Source organism: Brachionichthys hirsutus, chromosome 3 (genome assembly GCF_040956055.1).
Source record: "Brachionichthys hirsutus isolate HB-005 chromosome 3, CSIRO-AGI_Bhir_v1, whole genome shotgun sequence".
Lineage (NCBI taxonomy): Eukaryota > Metazoa > Chordata > Actinopteri > Lophiiformes > Brachionichthyidae > Brachionichthys > Brachionichthys hirsutus.
This window is the reverse complement of record NC_090899.1, coordinates 4,268,402-4,296,099: the sequence shown is the minus strand read 5'-3', so window position 1 is coordinate 4,296,099 and position 27,698 is coordinate 4,268,402. Positions and strand designations below refer to the sequence as shown.

At 44.7% G+C, this 27,698-nt stretch overlaps 2 protein-coding genes across 2 annotated transcripts in view; both read left to right on the top strand.

The window, feature by feature from the left end:
- pou2f2b (POU class 2 homeobox 2b) overlaps positions 1–329 on the top strand; it is a 31,799-nt gene extending 31,470 nt beyond the window's left edge. Inside the window, exon 16 of the mRNA XM_068758685.1 lies at positions 1–329. Coding sequence (XP_068614786.1) covers positions 1–329 — 329 coding nt within the window.
- Positions 330–19,786: 19,457 nt separating this feature from the next.
- Positions 19,787–27,698, top strand: part of erfl3 (Ets2 repressor factor like 3) — a 27,844-nt gene continuing 19,932 nt past the window's right edge. The window contains 1 exon segment of the mRNA XM_068757776.1: positions 19,787–19,835. Coding sequence (XP_068613877.1) covers positions 19,814–19,835 — 22 coding nt within the window. The 5' untranslated portion in view covers positions 19,787–19,813.

The following is a 27,698-nucleotide window of genomic DNA, read 5'->3' as shown; positions in this document are numbered from 1 at the left end:
CCCTAGCAGCCAGTGGTGGCCAGCTGCCTCTTTCCAGTCTTGAGGGGGTCAGTAAGGTGCTGCTGGGGGCCTCCGGGGGTCAAGGAGGGGGCCTCCATTCCTCCCTCTTCCTCAACCATCCAGCCCTCCTCCATCTGAGTCAGAACCCTGGCGCTGGGCTCATCAGCGCCGCCGTAGCCAAAGCCTCCCAGCCCTCCCCATTCCCCTCAGCCAGCAGCATCAGCCCCACACCTTGCTCCCCTTCTCCTTGCTCCAGCCCCGTCTCCTCCTGCTCCTCCAGCGAAATGGCACACAGCCCACCTTCCGTGGGCAGAGCCAAGATAGAGTGACACCGTCAAGGGCCAATCAGCAAGGAGGAGGAAGGAGGAAAACAAGAACCATGCCTTTCACACCAAAGCTATCTCTTTCTCCCTCTTACTCTCTTTTTTTTTTGCAATGGATCTCTCTCTCTTTCTCTCCCAGTCTTTCGATGCCAAAAATACACAGAATGAAAGAGGAGAGAGGGAGGGAAAGAAGTGAAAGAAGGGGGAAGGGGTGAAAGATGGAAACCAAAAATGTTTATCTATCCAAACAGATGGGAAGGAGACAACGTGGGACGATATCGGCATGGCGACTCTCCAGTCTTTCTGTCTGAAGGAAGATTAACCAGTGACTTTAATGAAGAGACGAAAGAGATGCATGATGGAGCGCATAAACCAAAAATGACAAAAGATAACTTTACTATGGCGGAATGGCGGCAAGGACAAAAAAGGAAGGAGGACTGTGCTTAACTTTTCCTTTTTGATTTCAAAAAGCTGCGGGTCTGAGGGAAGAGGAGTAAAGAGGATAAATCTAAACCAAAAATGTACCTGAGGAGGAGCAGGAGGAATACACAATGACAAAAAAAAAAAAAAAACGGCAACCATACCAAAATCTCAAATACCAAAAACCAAAAATACGGAGAGAAAAGCTTTATTCAAAGGAAGTGTAAATATTTAAGCTATCCAGGACCAGGACTCGAATGCTACTGCCACACACACGCGCACACACACACACACACACACGCACGCAGAGTCAACCCATCCTACCATCGACTCATCCTGTCTGTCAGCTCACGTGTCTCTTATGCTGGATTCTTTTGTAAAGATTGTTACTGACGAATTCGAGAGCTTGTGTTTGAATTGTCGGTCCTACTGTCTCGTGTGTTCGTCTCTTTAGGGTAGTTGTCCTTTAATTTCAGCTCAAATCCTGTTATTCAGTAGAACTTGTTTTTTTACACTTTGAGAAGCACCGCTGGAATTGTAATTATTTATTAGTTCCATTTTGTATTTTTTTGTATTTTTTTTAGCTCCTATTTATTGCTCTGGCCCTTTTCAGTGTCAACTTTGACTCATCACCGGCGTCATTGTCGTCACCTTCATCGTGCGTGTTTGTGTCGTCAATATGCATTTACTGTTGCTGACTGCTCTGCGGGAACGGAGACGATGGACGCTGGTTTCAGTCCTCATCGAGTGCCACGGGTCCAAATAGAGTTGGCGCACACTGCGAGTCGATTTCAGGGTGTGAGTGAAATTACTGAGGCCCAAACATGTCACGTTAATCAGACTGAACCCGTTATTGGTGAGTCTGTGACCAAATAAACATTGTTGAGAGCGGTGACCATTTCCAAAGTATGAAACAGGGCTGGGATTGGAGATTTAAAGAAATAACTGTTAAATCTGAACGCTGAATAATTCAATAAAGCCGAGTTTAGTCACAACCGACTCTCGTTCCTGCCTCGCCAATCAGCGTAGATGCTCCGACGCCTGTCTGTTCCCACAGTCCATCCACCCATCCATCGCATTTCACGCTCATTTTCCACCTCAAACTGCTATTAATGCTCAAAGGGAAACCAAAGCTGTCTCAAACTCTTCGTAAAGAGCCTCAGCCAAGACTTATGAACACAAAGAAAAGGATGGGGTGGGGGGGGGGGGGCAGGATGTTACCGCTGGGAGCCCACCGGTGTCATCCCCTCCATCTGGCCTGTCCAAAAACCCACAGGGGGGGGAGGGGAAGCTTTATTTTGAGGGAACTGATCCTTTACTCTGAACCCCTGCGAAAGACGGGTAAGCAGGGACAGGCGAAGGCGGGACACACGAGTGAGGGAAGGCGGTGCCACACTTTTTGTAAGAGGATACCAAAAATAAACCAAAACCAAAAAAAAACCAAAAACCAAAAACACAACCCAAGGAATGACCGAAGCAAACCAAAAAGAACCCTAACCAAATGGGGCTGGAGGGAAGAGGGGAGGAGGAGAAATGCAGGGAAGCCGTCTGTCTGCTCGCTTTAGGGCTGCAGCATTGGCCCGGACGGATGGACAGGCAGACAGACAGGTAGAAGAAGGACAGGACAATTCCCCCCTCCCTCTGCCTCTCTCTCTCTCTCTCTCCAGCTCAGCTCTCTGGTCCTGGATGGAGCTAAACGCAAATGACCTCACTGAACTGAAACCTTCTAGAAATCGGTTTGTATTTTTCTGTTGGTTGCTTCGGATTGTTTGATCTCTGCTGTGTCTCTTGATGCTGTTTTATGTACTGTACTTTAGTGCTCATTTGGAATAACCTACTCGCTTACTTACTACAAGAGCTCCTTATTTTATTTTATTTTATTTTCTTAGTCGTGCTAGAGATTTTTATCAGGTGGTTGGAAAAAAAAATACTGTGAAAATTTAGCTTCCAGATTTTTATTAGCGAAGGAAACAGACTGTCATGGCAGAAAAAAGACATGCAAAAAGCCAAAAAACGCAGAGTTGAATTGCAAACCTTAAAAATGCCAAACCAAATACAGAAACAGGATCTGCCTCCTCTGCATGAGGCTGCAGAAATGGGTCGATTTGTCTGAGGTGAAAACTGTGTGTTTTTCTGTGTTTAAAGGTGAACAAATGGTTAAAAAATGGGGAGGAAAGATGCCTGAATAGAATCTGCGGTGATGTAAATTTAACCGCGGTGTCACAAAACAAGCTTCAGATACAGAATAATCCTCACAGCAAAGCCCTCAGTCAAGTTGACGTGTTGAGAGTTGGACATAAACATATCCAAAGAACGTTTTGGTTTGATCCACGCCAGGAAAACAGTCGAGACTCATTTCATGACCCGAACCTTGGATGTGGCGTTGCCGCCGGAAAGGTGAAACCTTTTCTCCACATTGACGCTTAGACGGAATGTATCTGTTAGTGCTTCTATAGATTTTGTAGAAAAAAGATCTATGTTCTACTGCTTACTTATCGCTAATGTATTTAAATGAAAAAAAAAGAGAAAAAAAACGTACAAAAAAGTATGAGAAAAAAAAAGATCCTAAAAACATTGATGATGATAACTTGATTTTAGACCAAAAATTTTAACTCTCTCTCTTTGGACTTTGGATTTTTCCTTTCTATCATGATTGTACTATTTATTCAGGATATGGTTGATTTATTTGTTTGTTATCTTCTTCCTTTTTGCTATTTATGTGTTAATTTATTTCTATAGGTCATTTTTATATATTCCATGATGTTTTTGTGATGTTTTTGCCCCCCACCCCCTGCTGAATTTCTTTCTTACGTCTTTTAACCAAATACTGCAACCACAGGTCATGCAGAGACTTAATAAGAGAGCGTTGCTGATTGGATCATCAGCCATAAAGATATTCTCTTCCTTAATGAGTCGTCTCTCTTAGATGAGGTGATGCTCGCAATAGTGAGATGAAGCCCTGTGTGGACCAACACCTCAAAATGAATTATAGGTACAGGCTTCCTAGACGGAGACACTTGTGTCTCCTGATAGGACAAAAAGAAGAAAAGACAGATGAAATCCTGTCTCACTGGAGAAAGCGTAAAAAGTGATTTGTGCTGAGTTACAGCATGAGGTGCTCTTTGAGACACAACGCTGCTTCTGTTCTCTACATTGTCTCCACAGAGAGAAAACACTGAAAGCTTTACAGCTACACAACCAAAACACACAAAAGATCCAAGGGGGGGGGGGGCAAAGGCTAAAGTTTTATACGTGATAGAGAATTAAGAGGGGAGGGGTGTTTGGACTCTCGGCTCTAAATTGCCCTTTAACTTCTCACTTTGTTTCTCTATCATTTTTCCGAATCTCTTTTTGTTTCCACTTTTCTATAAGTTGATTGAAAGAGAGATAGTTTATCATATACCTCATATCCTTTGATGATAAACCAAATAGATGAATGCTTTAAGATGCGGGGAGGGGAGGGGCGGGGGTCCGGTGGGGATCAGGGTACCACGATGCTACTTGTGGACAGTGTGTCCCTGTGGCCAGGTCAAAGGTCAGAGGGGGGCGGTCCTACTGGAGGCCTGGCATTGATCTCACAATTACAGATCACTGACTAGATTGCAGGTTTTCTCCGCGGGATACAGAAGGTGCCATTTAAGGTCAAAGGGCCACACTGGTTCATGCTCCGGCCCCCACAGACACACCTCGTCCCCCTGGATACCCCCCCCCCCCCCCCCCCCTCCCAGCCCGCTGTCTGTGTTTGAACACAGCCCTCTCCTCATATCTGACCCTCGCTGCTTCATTCTTGTCAAACACGGACTGTGGGTTCAAAGCTGCTCTTTGGCACAGATCGGCTCAAATCTGGCTCGACGTGAGCCTCAAACACAAACTTTGTGCCTTTGAGCAACTTTATCGCCAAGGTCGCCAAGCCCTCTCTCGCCTTCTGGCCTCCGTTGCCTGATGAGGGGATGTAATGACCAACTGATGTCCATGTCTATCATGGAGCGCTGCAGGGCCGGTAACGGGGGGGGGTTCTCATGACCAGATGTGTGCGTTGGAAAACGGAGGGAAAAGTCGAAGGCCGGATTCTCCTCGATAGTCCAATTCGTGTTTTGCCCATTCTGCGTACTGACAGGAAAGGAAAGCAGCGCCGTGTGGCTCTGCGTAGTCTCTGATAAGGGAGGGGGGGGGGGGGGGGGGGGGTACAAGGTGTAAATCTCTGTGGTGGGGATACCCCCTTAGTGAACGATACCAAAGTCAATGCCCTGCCTTGGGATCCAGCACCACTATACACGCTCCCTTCGTCCTCAGAAATGCCACTTTGCTTTCACATTTATTACTGTCTCTCCAAACAATCACACGGGCAGCAGGCAGGCTCAGAAAAAAAATCATTCAACAATAGCAGAGAATGAATATCATCCTCAGGTCTGTAAGATAAACATGAAGCTACACCTGGAAGCTAGCAGGGACGACAGGACAGCAAAAGTCAGTGGACTGGATAAAAGCGATATTTGGTAGAACTTTCGCCTCATTTTAACGCCGCCAGGCAACCTGTGTCCTGTCGCTATGCTAAGCTAAGCTTGCCATCGCCTTCTAATTAATTTCCCATGCACACGAGAGATACGTCAATCTCCTCGTCTAACTTTTAGCGAGAAGGCGACAAAAGTGCGTTCTCCAAAATGTCTTGTTTTAGTAAAAGGCCAGACTCAATGTTGATATTACAGAAAGACAAGGGAGACGCAGCGGCAGCGAGAAAAGCAGCGCCAAACAAGGAGAAAACAAACTGCGACTTCTTCCTCCACCCACTCTCATCCACACATTCCTCCTCTCCTTCATCCCTCTCTTCTCTCTCTCTCTCTCTCTTCAACAATACAGCTTTAGTCCAAAGGCGTCTCAAGCAACACGGCAAAGCAAGTCAGATGTTAAAGAACAAAACCAAAGAGCTCTAACTTGACCTTCTCTTCAACACCAAGCCTCCCCGGCATTCCTCCCCTCTCTCCATCCATCCATCCATCCATCCATCCATCCATCCGATCTCCTTCGGCTCCTCTGTCTCCCAGCAAGCCCGCCTTTGAAGCATTAGCCTCAGCTGTCCAAAGGGGAATACTAATAATGATAATAATCATTCAGATGATAGTGATGAAATGTATATTTTTAAGTATTTGTCATTGGAAAAAATCTTAAGCTTCTCATAATTATGATGATCATGATGACGACGACAACAATGATGATGATGATGATGAAGTTTCTCTTGGTATCTTTGTAGCTGTTCTGATCCGTCTTAAGTTCTTGTCCTTTCTGCTGCCAGAGAGTACTGCTTAACTCCCATCAACCCTCTCTCACCCCTCCCAACCCTCGCTCCTTTTCATTTGGTTACCTGATGTTTGGTCGCAACGTCTACCTGTCCGACCCCCCCCCCCCCCGGCGTTTGTCTAGGCCTGTTCATGCGTGTTCGTGTGTGTGAAAGAGTGAGCTGTCAAATGTTGATGAGGGGAATTTCAGGCTTGCTCTGCAAAGTGGTTTCTTGCTGAAGGATTGGCTTCAGTCTGTTACAGGTGGAAACATGTGTGTGTGTGTGTGTGTGTGTGTTGGGGAGGGGAGGGGGGTTGAAAAAGAGTCTTTATTCTTTGGACAACGAGCCCCCATACTCCTCTTGTCTGTCAGCCGTGACATACTGTTTGCCAACTTCCTAATTCATGTGGCTTTTATTCCCTCGTCACAACAGTCAGCTTCCTTATTGTGTGTGTGTGTGTGTGTGTGTGTGTGCGTGTGGGTGTAGCTGGGTGTGTTTGGGTGATTCATCATCTCTATTCTCTTTGTGGCTTCCATCCTGTGACCAGCCCCCCCCTTCCCAATCATCATTTCCCTTTCTGTCTCCCCCTTCCTCGCCCCTGTTGTAGCAAGTTAGCCTTTTAGTGTACTTATCTTGAAAACCAAAAAAATAATAACTCTACTTGTTCATTGTACAGTGTTGTTCATTTTAAGTCATTTTTGTAACTGAAAGTGTTTCATTCATCCAAATAAAACAGGAGACGAAACTTGTACAGACGACCCTCGCCTGCCTCTTGTCTTCTGTGTATTTGTTTCCCCTGTTTATCCTGTTGGATGTCTATCTGAACTGTCGTGTCTTTGTCTCACCAGCAGAGGTCGCCGTTACACCTTATATCTCTCTCGGCAGAGGCCACGTCAACCCGCTGCTCTCCCATCATTCCATGACTCTGATAGTTATGGAGGACTGTCCAGGTAAAAGCAAATATATATTTGATAATGACAATAAATTAATTTTAAAAAATTCCCTAAAAACATATTCAATATTCAAATGATTCGATTAATTCAAGAAACAATAAAGTGGTTAAGAAGTAGACAGACACGAGTATGAAAGGTTGAATTTGGTTTTAAAATGTTATAGAAACGGAATTCACACACTGAAATCGAAGCATTGCTTTTAAGGTATTATAAAGCGGAGCTTCTCCCATTAGCATTGCCATTTTATTTTAATATATTTGTGACTCACTTGTTATTTACTTTTTCTTTCACACATTCTTAAATTCTACATTTGTTTTTTTACTTTCAGTTTCATGAAATTACATTTTTCTTCCCCACTTATTTTGCTTGTGAAAATTAATTTTGGAGGTAAATAATTTCTGCTTCTATTTTCCAACCTGGTCAAACATGTAAACCACAGTCAACATCAGTTCATCAAAGTTGTATCTGCAACTCTTTCAATAATCAGTCCCTCATATATGTTTCTGAGAACTCATGCATTACAAGCTGCAAGACGTCATCCGTCAGAGGCGGAGTCATCTTCATCCTTCCTCATTTCATTTTTTTCCCCATGTCTGCTAAATGACAAACAGTTCCGCATTCATTGGGCCTGAAAGTGAACGTGTTCATCTCGCTGTCTGTTCTGTATAGTCTCCTCCTCTCCTTAGTCATCCTACTTCTCCTTCAGTCTGTCTCCTTCTCCCTGCTGTGTGGCGCAGTAGGTGGATGATCAGGTAGGCTGCTGGAGTATAAGTGTGACAGCTTTCAAACGCCCACCTCTAGTGGAGTGGTGATGAGCATGTGATCTTACCACCAGGGTGACTCAGGTGGGCCTGTGTCGCCGCGTCGCATCGCATCACATCTACCTATACATAGAGATATGTTTATACATTCATAAATTATATTTACATTATTGCATTATTTTCATTGAGCATTATTCTTTGTTATTTATTTGTACAGATCTTGCTACACAGAATAACAACGCAGAAGTAGCTCTACTTTAACCCACTGCAGATGACATTAATGATTACACATTAAAGCATCATTAAATGTCATACAGGGGCAATAAATACTTAATGAATAATTGGAGTACCGGTAAATGTTTTTTGCTGGTTCTAATTTGTGTTTTTACTTGAGTGCAGGACCTATACTGTGTTTTTATATTGTAATATCTTATCCAAGTCAAACATTTGACATGGATGGGTACAAATATATTGTCTGTAGAGTCCCAATATTTCCATAACCCCAACTTCACCTCAGGAAAACTGAATCAGACAAAAATAAGAAGTAGGATCTGTGATTTTATATATAGTGAAAAAATATATGTAGTATAGAGTCCAGGTATGAATATCAATATCTAATATAACCTCTATAGCAATAATTTACTATACTGCAGTTTAACTTCAAGTTTTATCCTCGATCTAGTCTTGGGAACATTCAATTATAAACTCAAGGGCCACACTTAGAGTACATCATTCAGCCATTCCTATGTTCTATAATTACACGTATCCATGCTTCTTTTTTAGCAGGATGAGTCACACTGCCTCTTTTTCATTGCAAATGCAGATAATAACAAGAGCGCTCCTTAAATCTAATGTTGTTGCTATGCAGCGACACCGAGTCGAAATGTCACGGTATCTCCAAGACGGTTATTAAAAGGGGGAAAGAATCTATTCTCTGTGGCGCTGTGAGCATCATAATGTTCCACATGCCATTGTTGGAGCGCGAAATGTGTGGCAACATCTTGGATATTACGCCTGGACCGTCATTCTCCACTGACTGCGGCGTGACGCGGGTAACTGGAGATCAACATATCTGGTTTGGAGCCCGGGTCGGTTAACACGGTAGTAATTCTTCTGGTTGTGGAAGGACCCCAGTAAAGGTGAACCGAGCTACCAATAAAGCCTCAGTGTGTCAGCGGTACGAGAAGACGGAATGCCAGCTGCCAGTCTGACCAGAAACACTGCCAGGGTGTGTGTGTGTGTGTGTTACAATGAGCTGCTGCTGTCTGACCTGTTGACCTCAAACCCTCTGAGACTGTGTTGTAAAGTGTTAGTTTTGAAGATTTAGTCAAGCAGCAAGCTAACGAAGCTCTTATTTATTCATGGGAACTGCATGGAGGATGCAATTTCCATTTTAAAGTATTAACTTTTTTTTTTTTTACAAATTATTATTTGAATTATTATTAATTCATATTTTCATGAGTAGTCAAGAAACCTTGAGGCAATATCTTCTAATAACTTAGTTCAATAAATATGAAATAAATAAATAAATCAGAATAAAAGTAACTCGCTGCAGTAATTGTGCGCTGTGATATTATAACTACTCAACTGTTCTCTGCCAATGTACTTTTATTGTGCATAAAGATTTATTTTACGTAACCATTTGACTAAATTGAAGGATTTTAGAAAATCATTGTTTCTTCTTTCCTTCATTATAGCAAAACATAACACAGCTGGTCATATGGCAGATCTCATTTTGTGTTGTGGCAGCTGGTAGTTTACATATTAGTTTTAAACAGAAATCCAAAATATGTACATATGTTTTAGGAACTTTGGATTTCTTTAATTCGTCCGCTCGGCCTTCACCTCGTCTATAAAATGCCAAAAGTCCTGAATAAAGAAAGGAAGCTCCAAGCAAATTAACTTCAGTGCACTTTGGGAGATTTAGTGCCCCCTCCATTCCTTCATTGCAAACAGTTTTATGGAATCTGAGCGTAAATCAGAGACACAAACGCACATCAGCGAACACCAACAGTAGGAACAGCAGGGATTCCGTCCACCTCCTGAATGACACTCCACAGCGCTCACACCTCCTCTTTCACAGATATCACTTTTATATCCGTCACTGGTTTATAGTTCCTCAACAAAAGCCAAAAACAGACGTGACGAGTGAATAATAATAATAATTTTAAAAAAAACACCTCATCAGCTGAGGAAGCACACAAGAGCCAAAACGCTCCTGGAGCTGTTAGGAAACTGACTTTGAGTTAGAGCTCATTTTAACGAGCATGAAAGAGATGTAGCAAGAGAACGAAAGGGAGTGTAACAGGTTATAAGAGAAGAAGAAGAAGACTACGCAGGAATAACGCACTCTGTGACAAAGATTACATGGCCAATCTCTGGCGTTCTGGAAAAACTGAAGAAGTCTCTCGGATGACAAGTGAAGTGATGTCAAGCTTTTCCTACAAGTCAAAGTGACTTTATTCAACACAGAGATCCACCCTGACCTGGATGGCTGACAAGCTCCACAGACAAGGGGATTCTACCTAGATTCAAATGAATTCCTGCTCCTCTGTCTTCTTCTCTGTTGTTATTGGAGCTCCTGTTGGCACCTCCACCAAGGCAAGAGGTCATGCAATGTTTGTCTGTCTTTCTGGCTGTCTTTCTGAAAGTTACAGACGGATATTGTTGTGAAATGTTCAGGAAATGAGGGGAACCCTCGTTGGCCCTCTCTCTCCACAGCCGCTGCCCTTCCTCACGTCATTCTGGATCTGACCCAGATGAAATTTGGTGGAGAGAGAGAGAGAGAGAAGTCCCGACGGACAAACAAACGTCAGCGATCACATAACCCCCGCCGGCATTTGTGTAATTAATTATTAATTATCTAATTACTGCCGGGATAGGGTCCAGCGCAACCCGGACAAAAGCGTCAAGCTATCGAGGGGACTCTGAATCGACAGACTCCAAAGATGTCTTCAATGAAAGGTGAATTATTCTATTGTGTGTAATCTTAAATAAGCCTCACCGAACATTTATTGTGAAGAGCAAATCTCACGAGTTAGCAGAGGACTCCGATACACACGACGGGCCAGAGAGAGAGAACAAATGAATCAGTGCCTCTGTACAACATCAGTCAGCTCCCACACTGTGAATGGGCCCCACTACGCAGCACCTCCACAGAGAGGCCCACGGTGCAGCAAGCGCACGCATGCAGGCGCGCATATTTGAGGAGAAATCCAACAAAGCAAAGGATGATGGTGATTATGACACATCGCTATGCCACCCACAGTGGTGCCTGTGAGCGAGGGCAGAGCGCATCAAACTGAGCAAGTGCAACACATGCTCTGTGTCAGCCCTCCTCCCCTGCACTGGCATGTAATGCATGACACATAGCTGAACCACCTACAGGCCTGCTGTCTCCAGGCCCAGCTGATGATGATGATGATGATGATGATGGAGGGGGTTGAGGGCAGTGGCCAAGGAGACGGAGACGTGTACGAGCTCAGAGTGTGAGAGAAGTGTAAGAACCTTTCATTGATGCAGACAGAAGAGGAGGGTTAATGACCCCGACTTAGCCCGATGTGAGGAAGACTTGTTGAGGATGAGGAGGGGGAAGGATGCTACTGGATCTGAGACACACACAAAAGAGAAATCCAAAAGCTTATTCTAATTCTGGACTTGCTATGACACATGTGAATAAGACTGGGAAACAGACTCAGAAAGGTTTGTGCTGTGCAAGAGGAGTCTATTCTATATATCTATAGAATAAGATAAATTAAGATTAGTCTGTGTCATCTTTGTATTAAAATAATTAAACCACCTATCTATTAATTCTGTCCACACAGCAGTGAAGGCTTCGATCGCCTCCCTCCATCTGTTGGTAACTAAAATACCTTGAAACTGACGAAGACGCTGGCATGACATTTGAGGAGCGGATCTAACATTACTATTATTTATGACTCTCATGCTGCAAAACGGCCAGACGTTTAATGTTCAGCTGAACAAACGTGCTGTCAAAGGCTGGAAACCTGCTCATTTTGCTTTCCTTTATGACCTTTATTCTAACAGCACTGGCTCGCCTTTAAAGTTTGACATATTTGCATATTGGAGCTCCTCACATATCCCCAGACACGACCGCATTCATTTGCGGTTTTATTCTGACCACCGATGAACTAATTGGCGCCACTTTGGTCTCCAGCAACCCTCAAACGACAAGAACTTGTCCTTTCGCTTCCAAACATTCTTGCAATAATGGCCGATTCTCATTCGTGAAAATAAAGCATCATTGAATTCGACCTACACAGAGAGGATGGGAGAGATGGGGAGGCTAAGAAAGAGGAGAGGATGTAGAAGAGGGTGCGCCTGGGTCACGGATGGGTGCAGAGGAGCAAATGAGGGGAAGAGGAAGAGGAGGATGTGCTCTGCGCCAAAAGGAAGAGTGTGTTCTTCAGCGATATACAGGAGACAGCGTCAACACACACGTGCTCAATATAGCAACTGTCACAAAGCCAGGCACGCCTCGCTCTCCGTTTCAGGTGCCTTCCTGAACGTCACCCCCTTCCTCGCCCACGTACCCCTATCTCACCCTCTTCTCTTCCATCCTCCCCCATGGTTCTGTCCATCACAGCCACGTCCCCACTCCTGCTCTTTCTCCCCTCTCCTCTTGCTCTCTGTATATATTATAAGATTTGACACTTTGCCAGACATTGGTTTAATGTAACACACATTCTCTCTGCCTTCCACCCTCTTTCTCTCTCTCTCTCTCTCTCTATTTCCAGCGCCCACCGCCCAGCTTTCACATGGGCACTGGCCACTTGCTTTTTCCATACTTTGCCCACCGCAAAAGGAGCTTTTTTTTTTTTGTTCTTGAATAGCTCTCTCATCGCCATGGCAATTCGACAGAAAGAGAGTGCGGTTTTTCGTTGTGGGGCCGTGCAGATGAAAATGATTCATTCTTTAAAGCGTCCCTGAAGCTGACGAACCAGCCAGTTAAAACTTGTTGCTGTCACAAACACTTCAGAAGTTCACGTGTGTGTGTGTGTGTGTGTGTGTGTGTGTGCATGTGTTGTGTTCTTAAATCCTGCAGGTCTGTCGCCATCTAGTCATTTCCGACGTTTGTTGTCTTCTGCTCATTCCAGGTGGTCGTTTTTTTTTGTTTTTTTTTTGCCATCTCAACCTTCCTGTCGAGCGTCCTCTTCCTCTGTCTCACTTGTCCTCCAGCATACACCCCTTCCTACACCCTCCTACACCCACCTCGCTGCTCGCTGTGGTAATCCCATTACTCATATGCGTATACCAGCTGGGGAGGAGAAGGAGGCGGAGGGAGGGAGGGAGGAAAATGTGGACAGAAGATGGCTGTGTCCACGCTTTAAATGGTCGGACATTCCTGATTTTTATTTTTATTTTTAAACCTGTTCCTGAATAAGAAAATTAATAAATTATTGTTTGACAATGAAAATTGTATTCAAATTTGAATAACTTCGTGACCTCATTTGAGGTAAAGGAGGAAAGAAGGAGTTAGAGACAGAAGGAGCGATATCTGGCGGTGTCTCCTGACGGTTGGACTGGCACGCCTGAAAATAAACAAGTTCTTTGATGACAAAGAACCCATTGACTCTCTTATTCCTCTCTCTCTCTCTCTCTCCTTATTCTTTACAGCTTTACTCTCTTTTCTTCTGTCCCTTTCTGTCCTTTTTTCTCTGTGACCGTTTCAAAGGGGTGAGATTGGAGGGTGAGGGCTGAGTGTGTGTTTGGGGGGGGGGGGGGGCATTAACCACCACTCTGGTACACTTGTTGTCCTCTCAGCTGCTGGTGCTCTCTTTCATCCGGCCTACTCTCACCCTAAGATGCACACCTTTTAGCTGAGCGGCCCACCTTTCCTTCTCCTTTCACCTTCACAGGTTCTTTACGTGAAGAATTCAAGCTGAATACCGGTTCACGCAAAAAAAAAAAAACACCTGCGGTTTGCGTGAGCTCACTAGATGTCAAGTCAGACATAACCGAACTGACAAAGATGAAAGTCAAAGAGGGTGAGCGCTGAGCAGATTGTGTGCACATGCGTGTTTTTGATAAGACTCATCATACACCCTTTGTACATATTACACCCCCATGGGTCGTTTAACACCTGATCCGAGAACTACGATCCGCCCCGGCTTGGCGCTGGGTCCTGCATGTGTATGTACAGAGCGTCTTTTAGTGTGTCTGCCTTGCCTGTGGTGGCACTGGTTAGTGGGCTACCACACCCATTGTCTTCACTAATTACACTGGCCTGACCATCTGTGGCGTAGCGGCACAGAGCTAGTGTGTATCAGTGCTGATTATCTATGAAGCTAAACTGCTAATGTCCGTTTAAAAGAAAAGTCTGCAGGGCTGCAGACTTCATTGTACACTAATTTGTGGATCAGATATTTTTACACAGACCTCAGTCATGTCCATTCTTCCTTTGGATGAAACATCCCTTAGCTGACCGGATAATGAGTGGAAAGGATGGGGGGGGGGGGGGGATGTTCACACCCGCACCCACCCAACTGTGAGCATTCACATACGCACAAATACAGCAGTGACAAAATCGCCGCTCTCCCTTTCATTCTCTCCGTCTTTCTCGTCTTTCTTTTTGGAGCGTCTGTCTGTCACTATGATTAGGAACGGATGGAGTCGCATAAAGGAGAGAGGGGATGAAAAAGGGCGGGACGGGAGATAGAGGGAGTTACGGATGATGTGGAACCAATAGGACAAGGCCCTAGTGTCATACGCTCCGCTTGTCAAACACATCCTCGGGTTTACTCTGTTCAGATTCATCTGGGATTAATTTGATGTTCAAAATACACGCGGAGGTTCATAATACTGTGAATATATCACATCCAGCTTCAGTGGTCAAGCCTGGTCATTCTGATTTGACAGTCTAGTACAAATATTTGCTTGAATTATATATTTTTTAAAAGTCTATAGTGGAAAGATAACATATATATGGGTATACAGTACTGGGAAAAGGAGAGAAATAGAATATAATGTGCAGCAAACATTTCATGGAGCACTGGGAATGATTACCCATCAGCCAAATAGGAACACTGCTAGTTTAACGCGATTGTGTCTGTATTTCTTGTCCCCTTTTTTCTGTGGTTTTGATTGTAATAGCAAAAGTTCCTTAAGATTGTTTAAACAGTGTGCGTCACTTCTTGAAAGATATTATTTTGTGCTTTGAGCTGACATTTGTCTTTCATTCTAAAAGCTAAGTTTGTCATTTTTCCCCCCCACAAAAATCATTAAAACTATTTTGACTGGCAAGACTTCATATCCTAATGAGATTCTCAATTATTACCTCCTTTGAGGTGAGTGAACTGTGGAGGTCCGCCATCTGTTAAATGAATGCACTCAAACCACAACAGAAACAGATTGTAGAACAAGCATACTGAGGGCTCGCAGCCAAAGGGGCAGAAGTGTGTTATATCTGATTTTACAGGAGAGCCAAAACTCACTTTGAGCAAACTTTAATCAGCCAACTATTAAACAAAACATTTGAATATCTGTGTTTTATCTGAATGCATTGCTATTAAAAAAAAATTGAAAATACTTTCAGAGCTTTAAGCTGAAACCGATTTGCTGAATCTTTAAAATGTAAAAAAAATAAAAATAGTTCTGCCTTTTTGGCACAAAGGAATTTTTTTTTTTTCCCAGTTACATTTTTTTTTAATATTCAGTCTTATTTTGCTTTGCTGCATTTAAATCAACCTTTTTAACACATCGGAAGAGCACTCTCATGTATCTGAAGAGTCCTGGGACCCTTGACCTTGTGTTCTTACATTCAAACAGTAAAACACTTCATAACTTCCTTTTTCTATTCATAGCAGGCATTTGCTACAGCTTTTTTTTTTACATGCTTTCCTCTGGCTTGCTTGTTGTTTCACTCTCCTATACTTTTTAAAACAGCAATCCGCCACCAGGGAACAACATCTCCATCTTCATCTTTTACTCTGCCTTTCATTATCGGACTTGAAAACCAGTCAGAAAATTCCACCAGCCCAGCTTCATGAACTCCACAGCGGAATGGACAGGTTCATATGCCTTACAGACACTTTATGTATGTTTGGCGAATCACAGAGAGGGGCGAGGCTTTTGATATCATGACAGCCTTCTACGCACCTGCCCTGCACACCACATGTGAAGTTTGAGATTTACATATGAATGTTGAACATAAGTGTTTGATGTCTGTGGAGATTCTCAGTCATCCAGGTCATGGTGGATCTCTGTGTTGATTTGTGGAAGTAGTACAAGCCACTCGCTTTAGTCCAAGGTGGCTTCAGGAACTGAATCTTTTTTGAATCCTTTCTGCTCCAGTGGGATTCTACCATTGGCAATGACTGTGCTGCTGAAGTTTAGTCTCTTTTTCTTAAAAGATTGTCTGCCTCCTCTGATTTTTTCAATTGCACTCCGAAAGGAATTCCCAACTCACTGCTGATCTGATTTCCCACACACCTGGAACAGGTTTTCTGAGACAAGAGTTTTCAAAGAGAAGCATATAAAATCTAACCTGCGGTCTATCTTCTGAGATCATATTCCAATCTGTTTCTGTTTCTTCTTCTTCTTCTATATTTAAATATATAATATTACATATTTAAACCTGGCTGGATCTCTTTTCATTAGCACAGAAAGGAGGTACAGTTCTTATCTTTTACCCTTTTTCCATGCACAGAATTCGACTGACTCCTTTGTCTTTTTGTTTTGCTGTAACTTCCTCTTCTCTCTATGTCCTTTTTCCTTCCTCTTCGCATGACACTGACTACTTCCACACTGTCGGCCACATCCTCCACCAATGCAGGTTCGAACACAAAAGTTATTTCTCAATCTCAAACCTGACTAGTTTGGAATTTAATGAACTCTCTTTCAGTTTCATTCATTTTTCTCTTTCATTTATCTAGTATTGACATGGACTATTTATTTCCTAATGATTGGGCTTGACTGGCCAATAAAAATTGTGTTTGGTTTTCAAAAAATTAAAATTAAACTGATATATGGTAGATATATGCTACAGCACGTCCACACAGAAAGCAAGGTCGTGGTGAGTGAGTGAGAATAAAGATCATTCATTTTATCTGGAAATAGGATTATATCCTTTAGGCAATAAAATAAAATTCTCAGAATGCTTTCATTCTGTATTTATTACTCAGCTAACATGTCACTTGAACCCATTTGGCGTATGTCTGATTATATTAAGTAACATGTCAACAATTTCCAATTAAGTATAGTTTTTGTGTTCACAGCTTTATTACTCAATCTTTACAGTGTTAATTCCCGTATTAAAATCACGAGAACATCATCCTGATTTCAGACAATAACCTCAGGACGGCGGTGAGTTTTGAGGGAGGAATAGAGGCGCAGGCAGAGAATGGAGGAGGAAGAGAAGAGGTGTGAGAGTGAGGGAGGGTGGACGGACGTATGGATGGGTGAGTGGTAGCAAAGCAGCAAAGTATGGATGGAATGAGGGAGGAAAAAAAACAAGGGAGGCGGATAAACAATGAGGGTGGGAGGACATAGAGGAGGAGGCCATGGGTGGGAGAAATAGAGGATCATGTTTATCAGTGTTCAGGATGTACTGTACTGGCAATTTGCCCGTAAATGCCATCCTCTGCGTTTGCGTTACGACAGCGTGTGTTCACATGCAGACGCAGACAGACTGTGAATTTGCCCACTCTGCTCTTATAATCACTAAATCGCTCTGCATGCCCTCTCTTTGGTTTCTCCTCACTCATTGCTCCCTCCATGTGAAGAGGGCTGAAGAGCTCTTCACCTCAAACGGAAGCGCAGACATTGTAAAATAAGACATTGATAGACGCCTGCCAAAAGACATGGCAACAGCGAACGAGAAACAGGGGGGGCAGAGTGCATCTCTCTCGGTCACAGATGATTACTCTATTGTCAACCTCCGTGTAAGAAAATGCCACAGAGGGGTCACAGCAGTCGTGTTCCTGCTCTCAAGAAGGCAGCGTAACAGTTTCCTGAATACAAAGGTTCAGCATCGAATTCAGATGCTTCTTTTTTTTTTTTTTTTTTTCTTCCTTTTGGTCCAGTTTCTTATCAGACAGAGCAGAATGGGTTTCCTGAGCCTGCCACAGAATGGCCAGCGAAGGGAGGAGAGATCCTGTCTGTAAATCACACCACAGAAACATCGGCGCTGTCAGGCTGCTTTGTTTACTTTATTTTACTACTGCTGTCTTATCCTGTTGACAAGGCAAGGCAGCGGTGTGCATCACAGTCAAGGAGCGCACGAAAACGCATGTGGCTTACAGCCAACATCCTGCGCATCAGATGCCAGTGTGCAAGAAGGGAAAAGGAAGAAGGCAAATAAGAGCATATACTTCACCTCCCATACTGTATGTGATTCCTCTCACCTTTATCAGTAACACATGACGGCTCCATATCCACAGAATGCAAGGATGCAGAAGGAAAGGACATTTAAGGTGGCAGGAAACAAGTGACACAGCTGACACCCAGCCTCACAGTCAAACAACAAGGTTTAACAACATTGATTCAGTGACAATTATATGTATTATATCTAAATGTTTCTGTGTTCTGAAGCATTTGATTTGTGGTCCAAATGCCTTTGTGCTTGCGTGGAGTTTGATTGGGATTTAAAGCAGGTGCACTTTAAAAGAGAAGGTTTGTACTACGAGAGAGAGGAACAGGATGCAGGTTCATATGCAAAATAACCACAAGTTTTCTTTCGGTTTTATTTAGCTAGGTTTTTTTTCATGTGAACACAGTTTTGGTCGACACCACTTGGATCTAAGGAGCACACATTGTCGTGGAAACTAGAAGGGCAGTCAGCTTACTGTAACAATGGATAATCAGTCCTTTTAAAATGAAATTAAACTACAAGCTAACCTCCAAAAACCCATTAGATTATGGGGGTGATCTGGATCCATCATCTGAGTACAGAAGTGTTACCTGTACAGGGAGATTTACAAGAAATTTTATTCTCAATACAATAATATTCTTCACACAAAAATACCACAATGACATCCCTATAAGATCTACCACAAAGCAAACGCTGATCTCGACTCAAGCAACGTTCTGGAGCTGGTAGAAAACCATCTCAACTCAAATGGTGTTAATCTGACAACTTTGTACATTTGTGGTGCAATTCTGAAAGTGGAACCTATTTCGAAATATCTTTCTGAGGAACTGAATAGGCTGTTTTCTCTTCTGTTATGAGGCTGACATTTCCTGTTTTCAGTGTTAATCCCTGACTGATGCTTTTATATTTGCCAGTTTAATATCTGTAATTATCCTGACATGACAGACAGGGCCTAATTAGATCCCGAACCCCTGATTGACGTAAATGGACACCGAGGGCAGAGTCACTCTCTCACCTATCGTAGGAGTCGGACGTGACGTCACCACGGAAGCGCGCTGTGGCGGTCTCCGGGGTAACGCCGCGTGCTGCAGTGACGCGAGCCCGGGCCCCGGCTCGTGGTGAGTGGGCGTGACTCGCCAAGTTAGCCCCCTCCCTCCTCCACCGTCAATGTGGGCGGGCCCTGTTCAGAAGAGAAGGAGCGAAACACAACACCCAGAGGACGGAGAGAGGGGGGGGGGAGAGACACGAACTCGTGGGAGAGAGAGTGGAGGACTTAAAAAAGTCGGTAAAGAGAGGTTCCCGTTAATATCTGTGGAAGAAGCAACGAAGCCGTGCGGCAGACATGTCAAACGCGGACGAAGATGCGGCCGAGGCGGAGTAAACAGAGACCGGACAGCGAGCGGTAGAACTTGTTGACGCGCAGAGAGAGAGAAAGGCTTCTCGGCTGGCCCGTTTTCCGGCGCAACTTGAGCACATTTCAACGCCGCTTGTTGCGGCGCGAGAAGGGAAGGAGCGAACCCGTCGGTTTCGGGGGAGGACCGAACTAGCGCAGCGGCTCCGGAGGGGGGGGGGGGGGGGATATAGCAGCTGTAGAAGAAGCTCCAAAAGTTTCCCCGTGTATCTTCACCGACTTCCACAGACCGGGAACCCGCGAGGAGAGGAAGAGAAGAGGCCGAGAAACGAGCCGCTCGGTGGGATTCCTCCTAATTAGCCGCTTTAGCCCCCCTCGCTAAGCAGCTAAAGCAGACGCAATGAAAACACCCGGGGATTCTGGTAAGTTGCGCGACTCTGGCTCTGATTTCATTTTTTTTTTATCCTCCTATTGTCTTTCTTGTTTACTCCGCGTCGGCCAAGCGAACTCTGCTGATTAACGAACCGGATTAGTTATCGATATGATCCGCTGGCTGTGGCGGAGGGCGACCTGTTGCTTGCAGGATTCCGTGCTGGGTTCGGTTCGGTTCGGTTTGGTACTGTACTCCGGTTCAAGAGGAAGTGGCTGAAACACGTGTACAGTTGTTACCGCGACATCCTCCTCCGTCACCCTGGCAACCTTAATTTCGCCATCCAGCACCTTTTCGGAGAAGAGACCGGAGATATAGATATTGGATGACCTTCGACCCGTCTCACATGAATCTGACAGATCAGCATTACTGGATGAGAGCAAAGGGGGGGGGGGGGGGGGTCTCTGTGTCGTTTCGTGTAATTCTTGAAATTCTTGCATAAGTTGGTTCTCGCTCTCTTCGGTGGATTCTTCCACAGAAAGGAGGAAGTGGAAGTATTGGCTTTTCAGTTCATATGCTTGTCATGAGCTTTTTTTTATTATTTTTTTAGGTGATTCATTTGACCTCGCTGATGACAAATGAAAGTCTCATTAACTTTTTCTCGTCATTATTTAATCGGTTGTTTTCCATGTGGGAACAATGCGATGACTTCATCAGCATTTGGCCTCGCTTCGGGGACCCTTTTCCTCTTTGGATGTTTCTCTCCCTTCCCCCCACTGGGTCGGTCCTGACTCCCCGGCACCCAGACTCCTCCAGCTCCTCAGCATTCCTGCACATTCAGACCTTCACCCTCCGGCAGCCCTGGGGAGGCTGCCATGACACTGCATCACATCCAACCACGAGTCGACCTTTTTATTGCCAGGAACTCGGCATCGGTGAGACGGCAAATAACTTCAGGCCTTCTGGGAAATTACTGTAAATTGATTGTTAATGTCGTGTGTGTGAATTTGACATGTGTGGAAGACATTCAGTAAAACCAAAGAAAAGCAACAAGTATTACTTTTCTTGTGATTAACTATCTGATTGATCTTTTCAGCAGCCGTTTGCAGATATCTCGGTCTCAGAAGCATTGATTTTATAGCACTGCCCTAAACTGGATTTTTGAACTGGATTTGCAATCGGGATGTGAGTTTGAAGTGTTCCTCGGATGCGGCAGGAAATGATAATGTTTGGTATGTAGGATAGACAAACATGATCATCTGTTTGTAGGATGTTTGGTGATGGGGGGGGGGGGGGGATTATGTCCCATATGATAAGCACCCGTCACTATGGAGCTTGCCTCCTGCCTCTCTATTGAAGACCTGTCCCTTTCCTCTCCTGTTTCCAAGTCATTTCATTAGCCTAAATACGTGACACAATTTCTACTGCAATAGAGAATTGATAATGAAGCCAGGAAGTGGCTGCATCTGTTGTTTCTAAAGGATCTGTGTGAGTTTCCACTGATAAGAAAGCACTGGATTTAATTTGAAGTGTTCGATGTGGCCCGGAGAGTTGGTTAACGGAAGGAAAAGACCTCCATACTTGCTGGTATGTAATGACTTGTCTTCTTCACGTGATCACATAGTCAGTCAACTTCTTTTTTTTTTTTGCCTCAAAGGTTGTGTTAATGATTAATTAAGCATTAAGATCACACTTCTTCAATAATAACTTACACACTGGACACATCACTCTTCCTAATATCTCACACACACTTTGCGTTTCACTCTTTTTTTCCCTCCATCCCACCCCGAGGGGTCAGAGTTTTTCTTCTGTCACCTCCGTCATTCTTTTTTTCCTCTGACGGGATAAGGCCTGGTCGTGCCTTTTGTCTGATGGAATTGCATAGTGGGACCCCTGGCTCTGGAGTGACCATTGTGTGTCTTGTGTAGAGTGTCGGACAATGGTGGGAGTGGGGCAGGCCTTGGGGCTGATTGTGGTGTGGACTTGTGGGGCCAGGGACCTCTCATTGTACTCATAATGGTGCGGAGTAGCTCATAGTTTGGTGGTGCTTTTGACAAGTGAAGAGACCGCGCGTCTTTGTGCGCGTGTGGTTAAAAAATAGTAAATAATTGTGAAGAATTAAAGGAAAAGAAAAAAACATTTCACCTTTTCCCTGTGCTGTGATTGCTAGCATATGCTTTTTCAATCTCAACACGCAACCATTGTGATAAGTGCAGCGATTAGCCTTATCTGTGAAAACTCCCTCGCAGTGCTGACCACAGCAAAACCACTACCTCCCATTATTCCAATACAGTTTTACAGCCGGGTTTATGGGACAGTGTCCCGCTGTGATCGGGCTCGGCTAGCTTGCTTTAAGCCTGAAACAGATGATGTTCCGTAACAAAACTGGTTATCTTCCCTGTGGAAAAAAAAAAAAACCCTGGCAAAGTCTGTTACGTGCTAAGAATCAGTTTTGGTTGATTGTGTGAACGCGTCTATTAGCGACACTGCTTTTGAAGAAAAAGTACCGTTGCAGACAAACTGCATAAAGGCTGAATGTTCAGGCCTAATTCTATTTATTCTGGCAAAGTATTTCTCATTGGGAAATATTGAGTTTCACGCTCAATATAAGGACGAGACTAGTTTGACAATGGATACGAGTGTTCTCACTGCTGCAGCAGCTTCACCTGCTTTCCCAAAGGTTTTCCTATCGCCGCCTGCGATACGGAGTTGACAAATAACTTCTGGTGGCGGCTTTCAGTTGTGGAAATGTCTGTGTTTAGCCGGGAATGTAACCAAAGGGAACAATGTGCTTAGCCAGTCGGCACTAATGGACATCCTCTCCATTTGTCCTGTGCTGCCCTTGACCAGAATGACCACAGCCCAACAAGACAGCATCACCCTTAACAGCCGGGGTGCTTCCGATCACCCCCCCCCCCCCGGGGTCCAAGACATTAACATCAGATCTGCTCATCTGCTTGATCAGATGTTTGATCGGCGCCCCCAGTTAAAATTGGCCGTTTGTCCTAATAACAAGACTGCAGAACTAGATTTGTACTCGGGCTGTGTGTGTGACGTGAGCTGAGCCTGGTTTTGCTGTGACGCCATTGGTCCTAGCCGCAGCACAACCCCATATTGACCACATTGGCTAATGGTCAGAGGTGGCAAACAGTTGGGGTCTGGATGGCATGGCTAGATAACTGTGCCACTTTAAGGAACGGGTGTCTGAGTATACACTTACAGAGCGCGCGCACACACACACACACACTGCTGCTATTTATTGGAATTCTTGGACCTCCCACATTCCTGCTTAGAAGGTTAATAGTTGCCGGCTGTGTTGCATTACATATGAGGGGAAAACACAACAGTTACTATCTCCGAAACGCTTTCCAGTATACACACTCATAAACTGGTCGACTTGCGGAGAATGGAATGAAAAGTGTGTCAAGATTCATGTGGAGAATGTATTCCAGTGTTTGTGAGCGTGGATTGATCTGCACCTGCTTGTGTTTGCGTGCAATGTGGATTGTAATGTAATACGGGGACTTTACGGAGTTGCACTTCTATAGAGGTGAGTCCGTGAGCACAGAATGCCACGTTTATTGCAAAAGAATATCAGGTTTTCATATGAAAGAGATCCGCTGCTATCTTTTGTCGGTGGGCAGCGGTGCGAAGGAATTATTTGCAAAGTGTGTTCAGTGTTACTTGTGTATCTATAACATGTTCTTAGCAGGGGCGGCACCATCGAAACACATAGAAGTGATGATGCGTGGACTCGAACACAACAGTTAAGATCAGGTCGCTCCATTCAGCTCCTCCAGACGTGAGCCTTTGTTTCTGTTGTATCTGTCGGGCTTAACGCTGGGAGTACTGAGTAGAATCAGTACGGTAACACAGCCGGTCTGAGGCTCTGTTGTGGCAACAGTTCCCATTAAATGTTAATTAGTTGTATCTAAGGGTCAAACAGTGAACACTTTGACCGCTGTGTGAGCGCTTACGGTAAGCTGGCGAGGAAGCAGGATGGGGTATGGGTCCGGACTTTTTTTGACAATGAATTATGTATATGATCTGCAACCATGATATTTAAAAGCAGACTATCCACAGGAAACGTCTCCAAATTTGGGAGAAGGCGTGCAATCCAGGAGCCTTTTTTTATGTTGTTTCGGTGATCAGGAAGTGATGCTTGAAACGCGTTTTTAACTTCACACTAGACAGGAAGCTGCTCTGTTGTTATATGCTGCGTTTTGTTTTCTTGCACAGCGCTAGAATGCTAGCTGGAGTCACACACTGTCTGCCCAGTCTGACAACGTTATCACACTTTGAGAAGCACAAACGAGATAAATAAATAAAACCTGGGCTGTCCCAGACCCGCTGATAAAGGGAGGTGGTGAGTGGAGCTCCTAACCTCTCCCTAACCCCCTCGCAGTCGGCAGACACTCCCTGCAGAAAGGCAGCAGTGTTTGAATAGTTTCCTCCTAGCTATTTTTATCTGGGAATCTGCCTCTGTGCTGGACCCAGGGTAGCTGGGTGGAGGACAAATATCGAATCTAATTTTGGACGATGGGAAGTCACCGAAAGGACGTCTGTGCGGCTTGCGTAGTGTCGATATTTTGTGCAAGTCTGTGTGGGTCGGCAGCCGGGTATTGAAATTATGTCTGGCGCCAAGTTAAACTTTTCTCTTGTCACCCTCCCAGTCTCTCTCGTCTCCTATTCCCCCCCCCCCCCCCCCCCCCCACCTCCCTCCCTCCCTCCCGGCACCCCCGTGTAAGGAATGCAAGATCACGTTTGGAGTTTTCTTTTCAACCAGTCTTTCCTCTTCCTCTGCCCGTCTTCCTCTCTGTCTTCTGTCTCTATCTAGTTTGTCCCCGTGTTCAGACCTGTTCTCTTCTGACGAAGCTTTACTTTGAACTTTGAGCCAACTGTTTCCAGTCTGTGATTGGAAAGGCAGGGCTTCAGTTGGGAATGCCATAAAACCGATGTCGGAACAAACGGATCCAAACTGTTGTTAATCAAAAGATTGATTTGAAGTACCAAGGCATTGCAAATCTCCTTTTGAATTTTAGTTCGCCACCTTTTGAAGGCCGCCCTTTTCCCCTTTGACCATCGGCACGCTTGCAGGTGTGCGCGTCCAGACGCTGCATAATTGGGTCTCCGAATGGTTCCGTGTTCCGTTGGGCACACAGTAGAAAACAAACTGCTTCTTTATGCATGCGAACATGATGTATGGAAAAGGGACGTCCTCGGGGGTGCATCGGCTAATTTCATCCTTCCAGAGAACACCATCGGGTAAAGCCGCCTTCTTCACTCGATGCAGAAGCACAGAACTGCTCTTTAACCTCCCGAGTGATCGCCGTGCTGAAGCCACAAGCCGGTCGCCCTGTGTTGCTCTTGAGCAAGACGCTTGGCTTTTGAGCCAGATGGAGTCGGGGATTGTGTTTGTAAGAGAGACTCTGCCTTTTCATTTGAAATTGTGTGTTTGTGCACACAGAGATGCACAATGTCAGATGTCTCTGTAGGCGAGATAAACCTTTTTTTTTTTTTAAACTATCGATTGACCCTCCCAGCCTCTCCTCCCTCTTATTCCTGTGTCACCAATCCATGGACTAATACCCCCAGGGGGCAGCTCCTCTTCCATTAGCCTCCTCCTCCTCCTCTTTTTCTTCTATCTTTCCCATTCCCTCGTGCTTTGTGTCACCTTATCCTGTCTCTTTTTTTTTTTTCCACTGAGCCACCTTGATTTATCAGCCAGCAGGACGTGGTGAACAGGCGCAGCGTAGAACTTTGTCTTCTGAGAAAAGTGTAGAAACTTGACTGTTATTGTCAAAGTGCATCAGCAAGAGGTGGTTTCTGGTTTTCCCAAAGTTACCCTGACAATTCAAACTGCGAGCTGGAATTCAGGCTAGACCGCAAGTTGGAATCTAAGCATATACGCACACCATCTGTAGCTCCTTCCGAGATATACGTTCAAGGGGGGGGGAATATAGATTGCACTCGCAGCAGGACAAACGTCAAACTATTTTTGCCCACCAGCCATTGTCCTCTTTAAGTGTCCACAGGACCTCCTTCCTACAGGGCGCTGACACCGGCTCTCCAGGTGTGTGTCTGTGTTTTTCTCTTCTTGTGTACCTGTGTGTGTATAACGGCCGGAGAGAGACTGAATAATACATTGGATCATTGGCGAGGTATTTATAGGAAAGCATAGCGGTTAAACTTTAATGGAAAAGCCAGCCATCAGTGCTTCACGAGACATAACGTATCCTCTTACACACACACACACACACACACACACACACACACACACACACACGTCATACATCTCTTGGGAGTTTGTCCAGACATGAGTATCAGCCGCTCTGATATCCATGCATCCATCCTAAAATACACAATTTACCTGTTTTATGCTGCTGACACCATCACCAAGGTCATGTGTGATTTAAAACTCATTCATTATGATCTGCTATTGAATGTCATCGTGACTGATTAATGAAGGAGCTCCACATTTGAATCTCATTGATGACATCACGGTTTAGCAGCTTCGGCCCCTGCTGTGTGTGCTGAGTGTGCTAGCGCCTCTGTACAGTAGCCCTGCCCTCGGTCACAATGGGTTTTTTATCCATATCCATTTTTAGCATCAGACGAGTTCCAGTGAAGTTATGCAACAGCGAGGCGAGGGGTGGCTGCACACAGATATGGTCCTCTACTATACGTAAATCGCACACGGTGGAGGCTGTTTTATGGGGATTAAAGCCTTTGATGACGAGGCCAGAGGTCCAGGTCACCTGATCCAGTCGGAGGGTGACGGGGAAGAGGAGCGACGGGAAAAATGAGTCAAGAGAAGAAAGGGGATTTATTAAACAAAGGGAAGGTGGGAGAAATGAGCAAAAAAAAAGGCACAAGCAGAGGTGAAAATGGACAAACGTTCTTGGTCGTTAACGGATGGATAAGAGACCATTAATGAAGGGCAGAGAGGCTTTTAAGGGTGTAATTGAAGCAAGTTTTGGCTATTTTCTTTCATTGAGAGCTCAAAGTAATATTCTCAATGTAAAGACATGGCAGTGCGCAAGGTGGGTAGTGATGCAAGTATACATGACTGTTCTATTTACATGGGTTGCATGGATTTTAACCGCCAACATATGCGTTTAGCATCTGCTAAATACCAATGCTTTGTATACGTTACCTTGGAAAACGATGCAGCATCCTTGACTGCAGGCGACAGAAAGATGGGAGGGAAATGAACTACAAGTGATAAAACCATAACCACGGTCGATTGTGTTTGTCCACGCAGCAGTCGCTCACACAGATGCCCGTCTAACCCGACGGGCATCATCTCGAACGCATCTCTGCCTTCGGCTGGGCCCCCGGCTCATAACCTCACAGTCTTTTGTGCGTGGGCGTTGTGTTCATAGTTATTGTTTTCATCTGGCCCAAGTATTAGTCGGGTTCTGTGCCATGTGACACTTTCTCCCTTAGGTTAGCTGCAGGAGGAGGCAGAATGCAGAGGTGTGTGTGTGTGTGTGTGTGTGTGTGTGTCCAACTCATTGATGTCAGAAATGCCTGTGGTGTAAGATGGGAGTGCAAAGGTTTCTCTTTCATTTGCTTAGTCCACATTTGCCTTTATTCTTCCGCTCGGCTGTGATGTAAACGGAAGTAATCAGATTACAGTCAGAAACACTATCTTGTGTAACGCAGCGGATTGTTGTACATCTGAGCTTTTTGTAATTAGATGTCATTTCTTTATTCTTCATGCTTCCTCTGGTGTGACACGACAGGCATGAATAGGAAGAACCCATAGAATGGGCTTGACTGTTTTGAACCAAAGCACCTGGATCTGGTGTGTGTGTGTGTGTGTGTGCGTGTGTGTGCGTGCGTGTTTGATCAAACTGGTGTTGTAGAGATGTAGATGTAAGTGTTAGCCAGTGCAGCTGTCACTTCATGG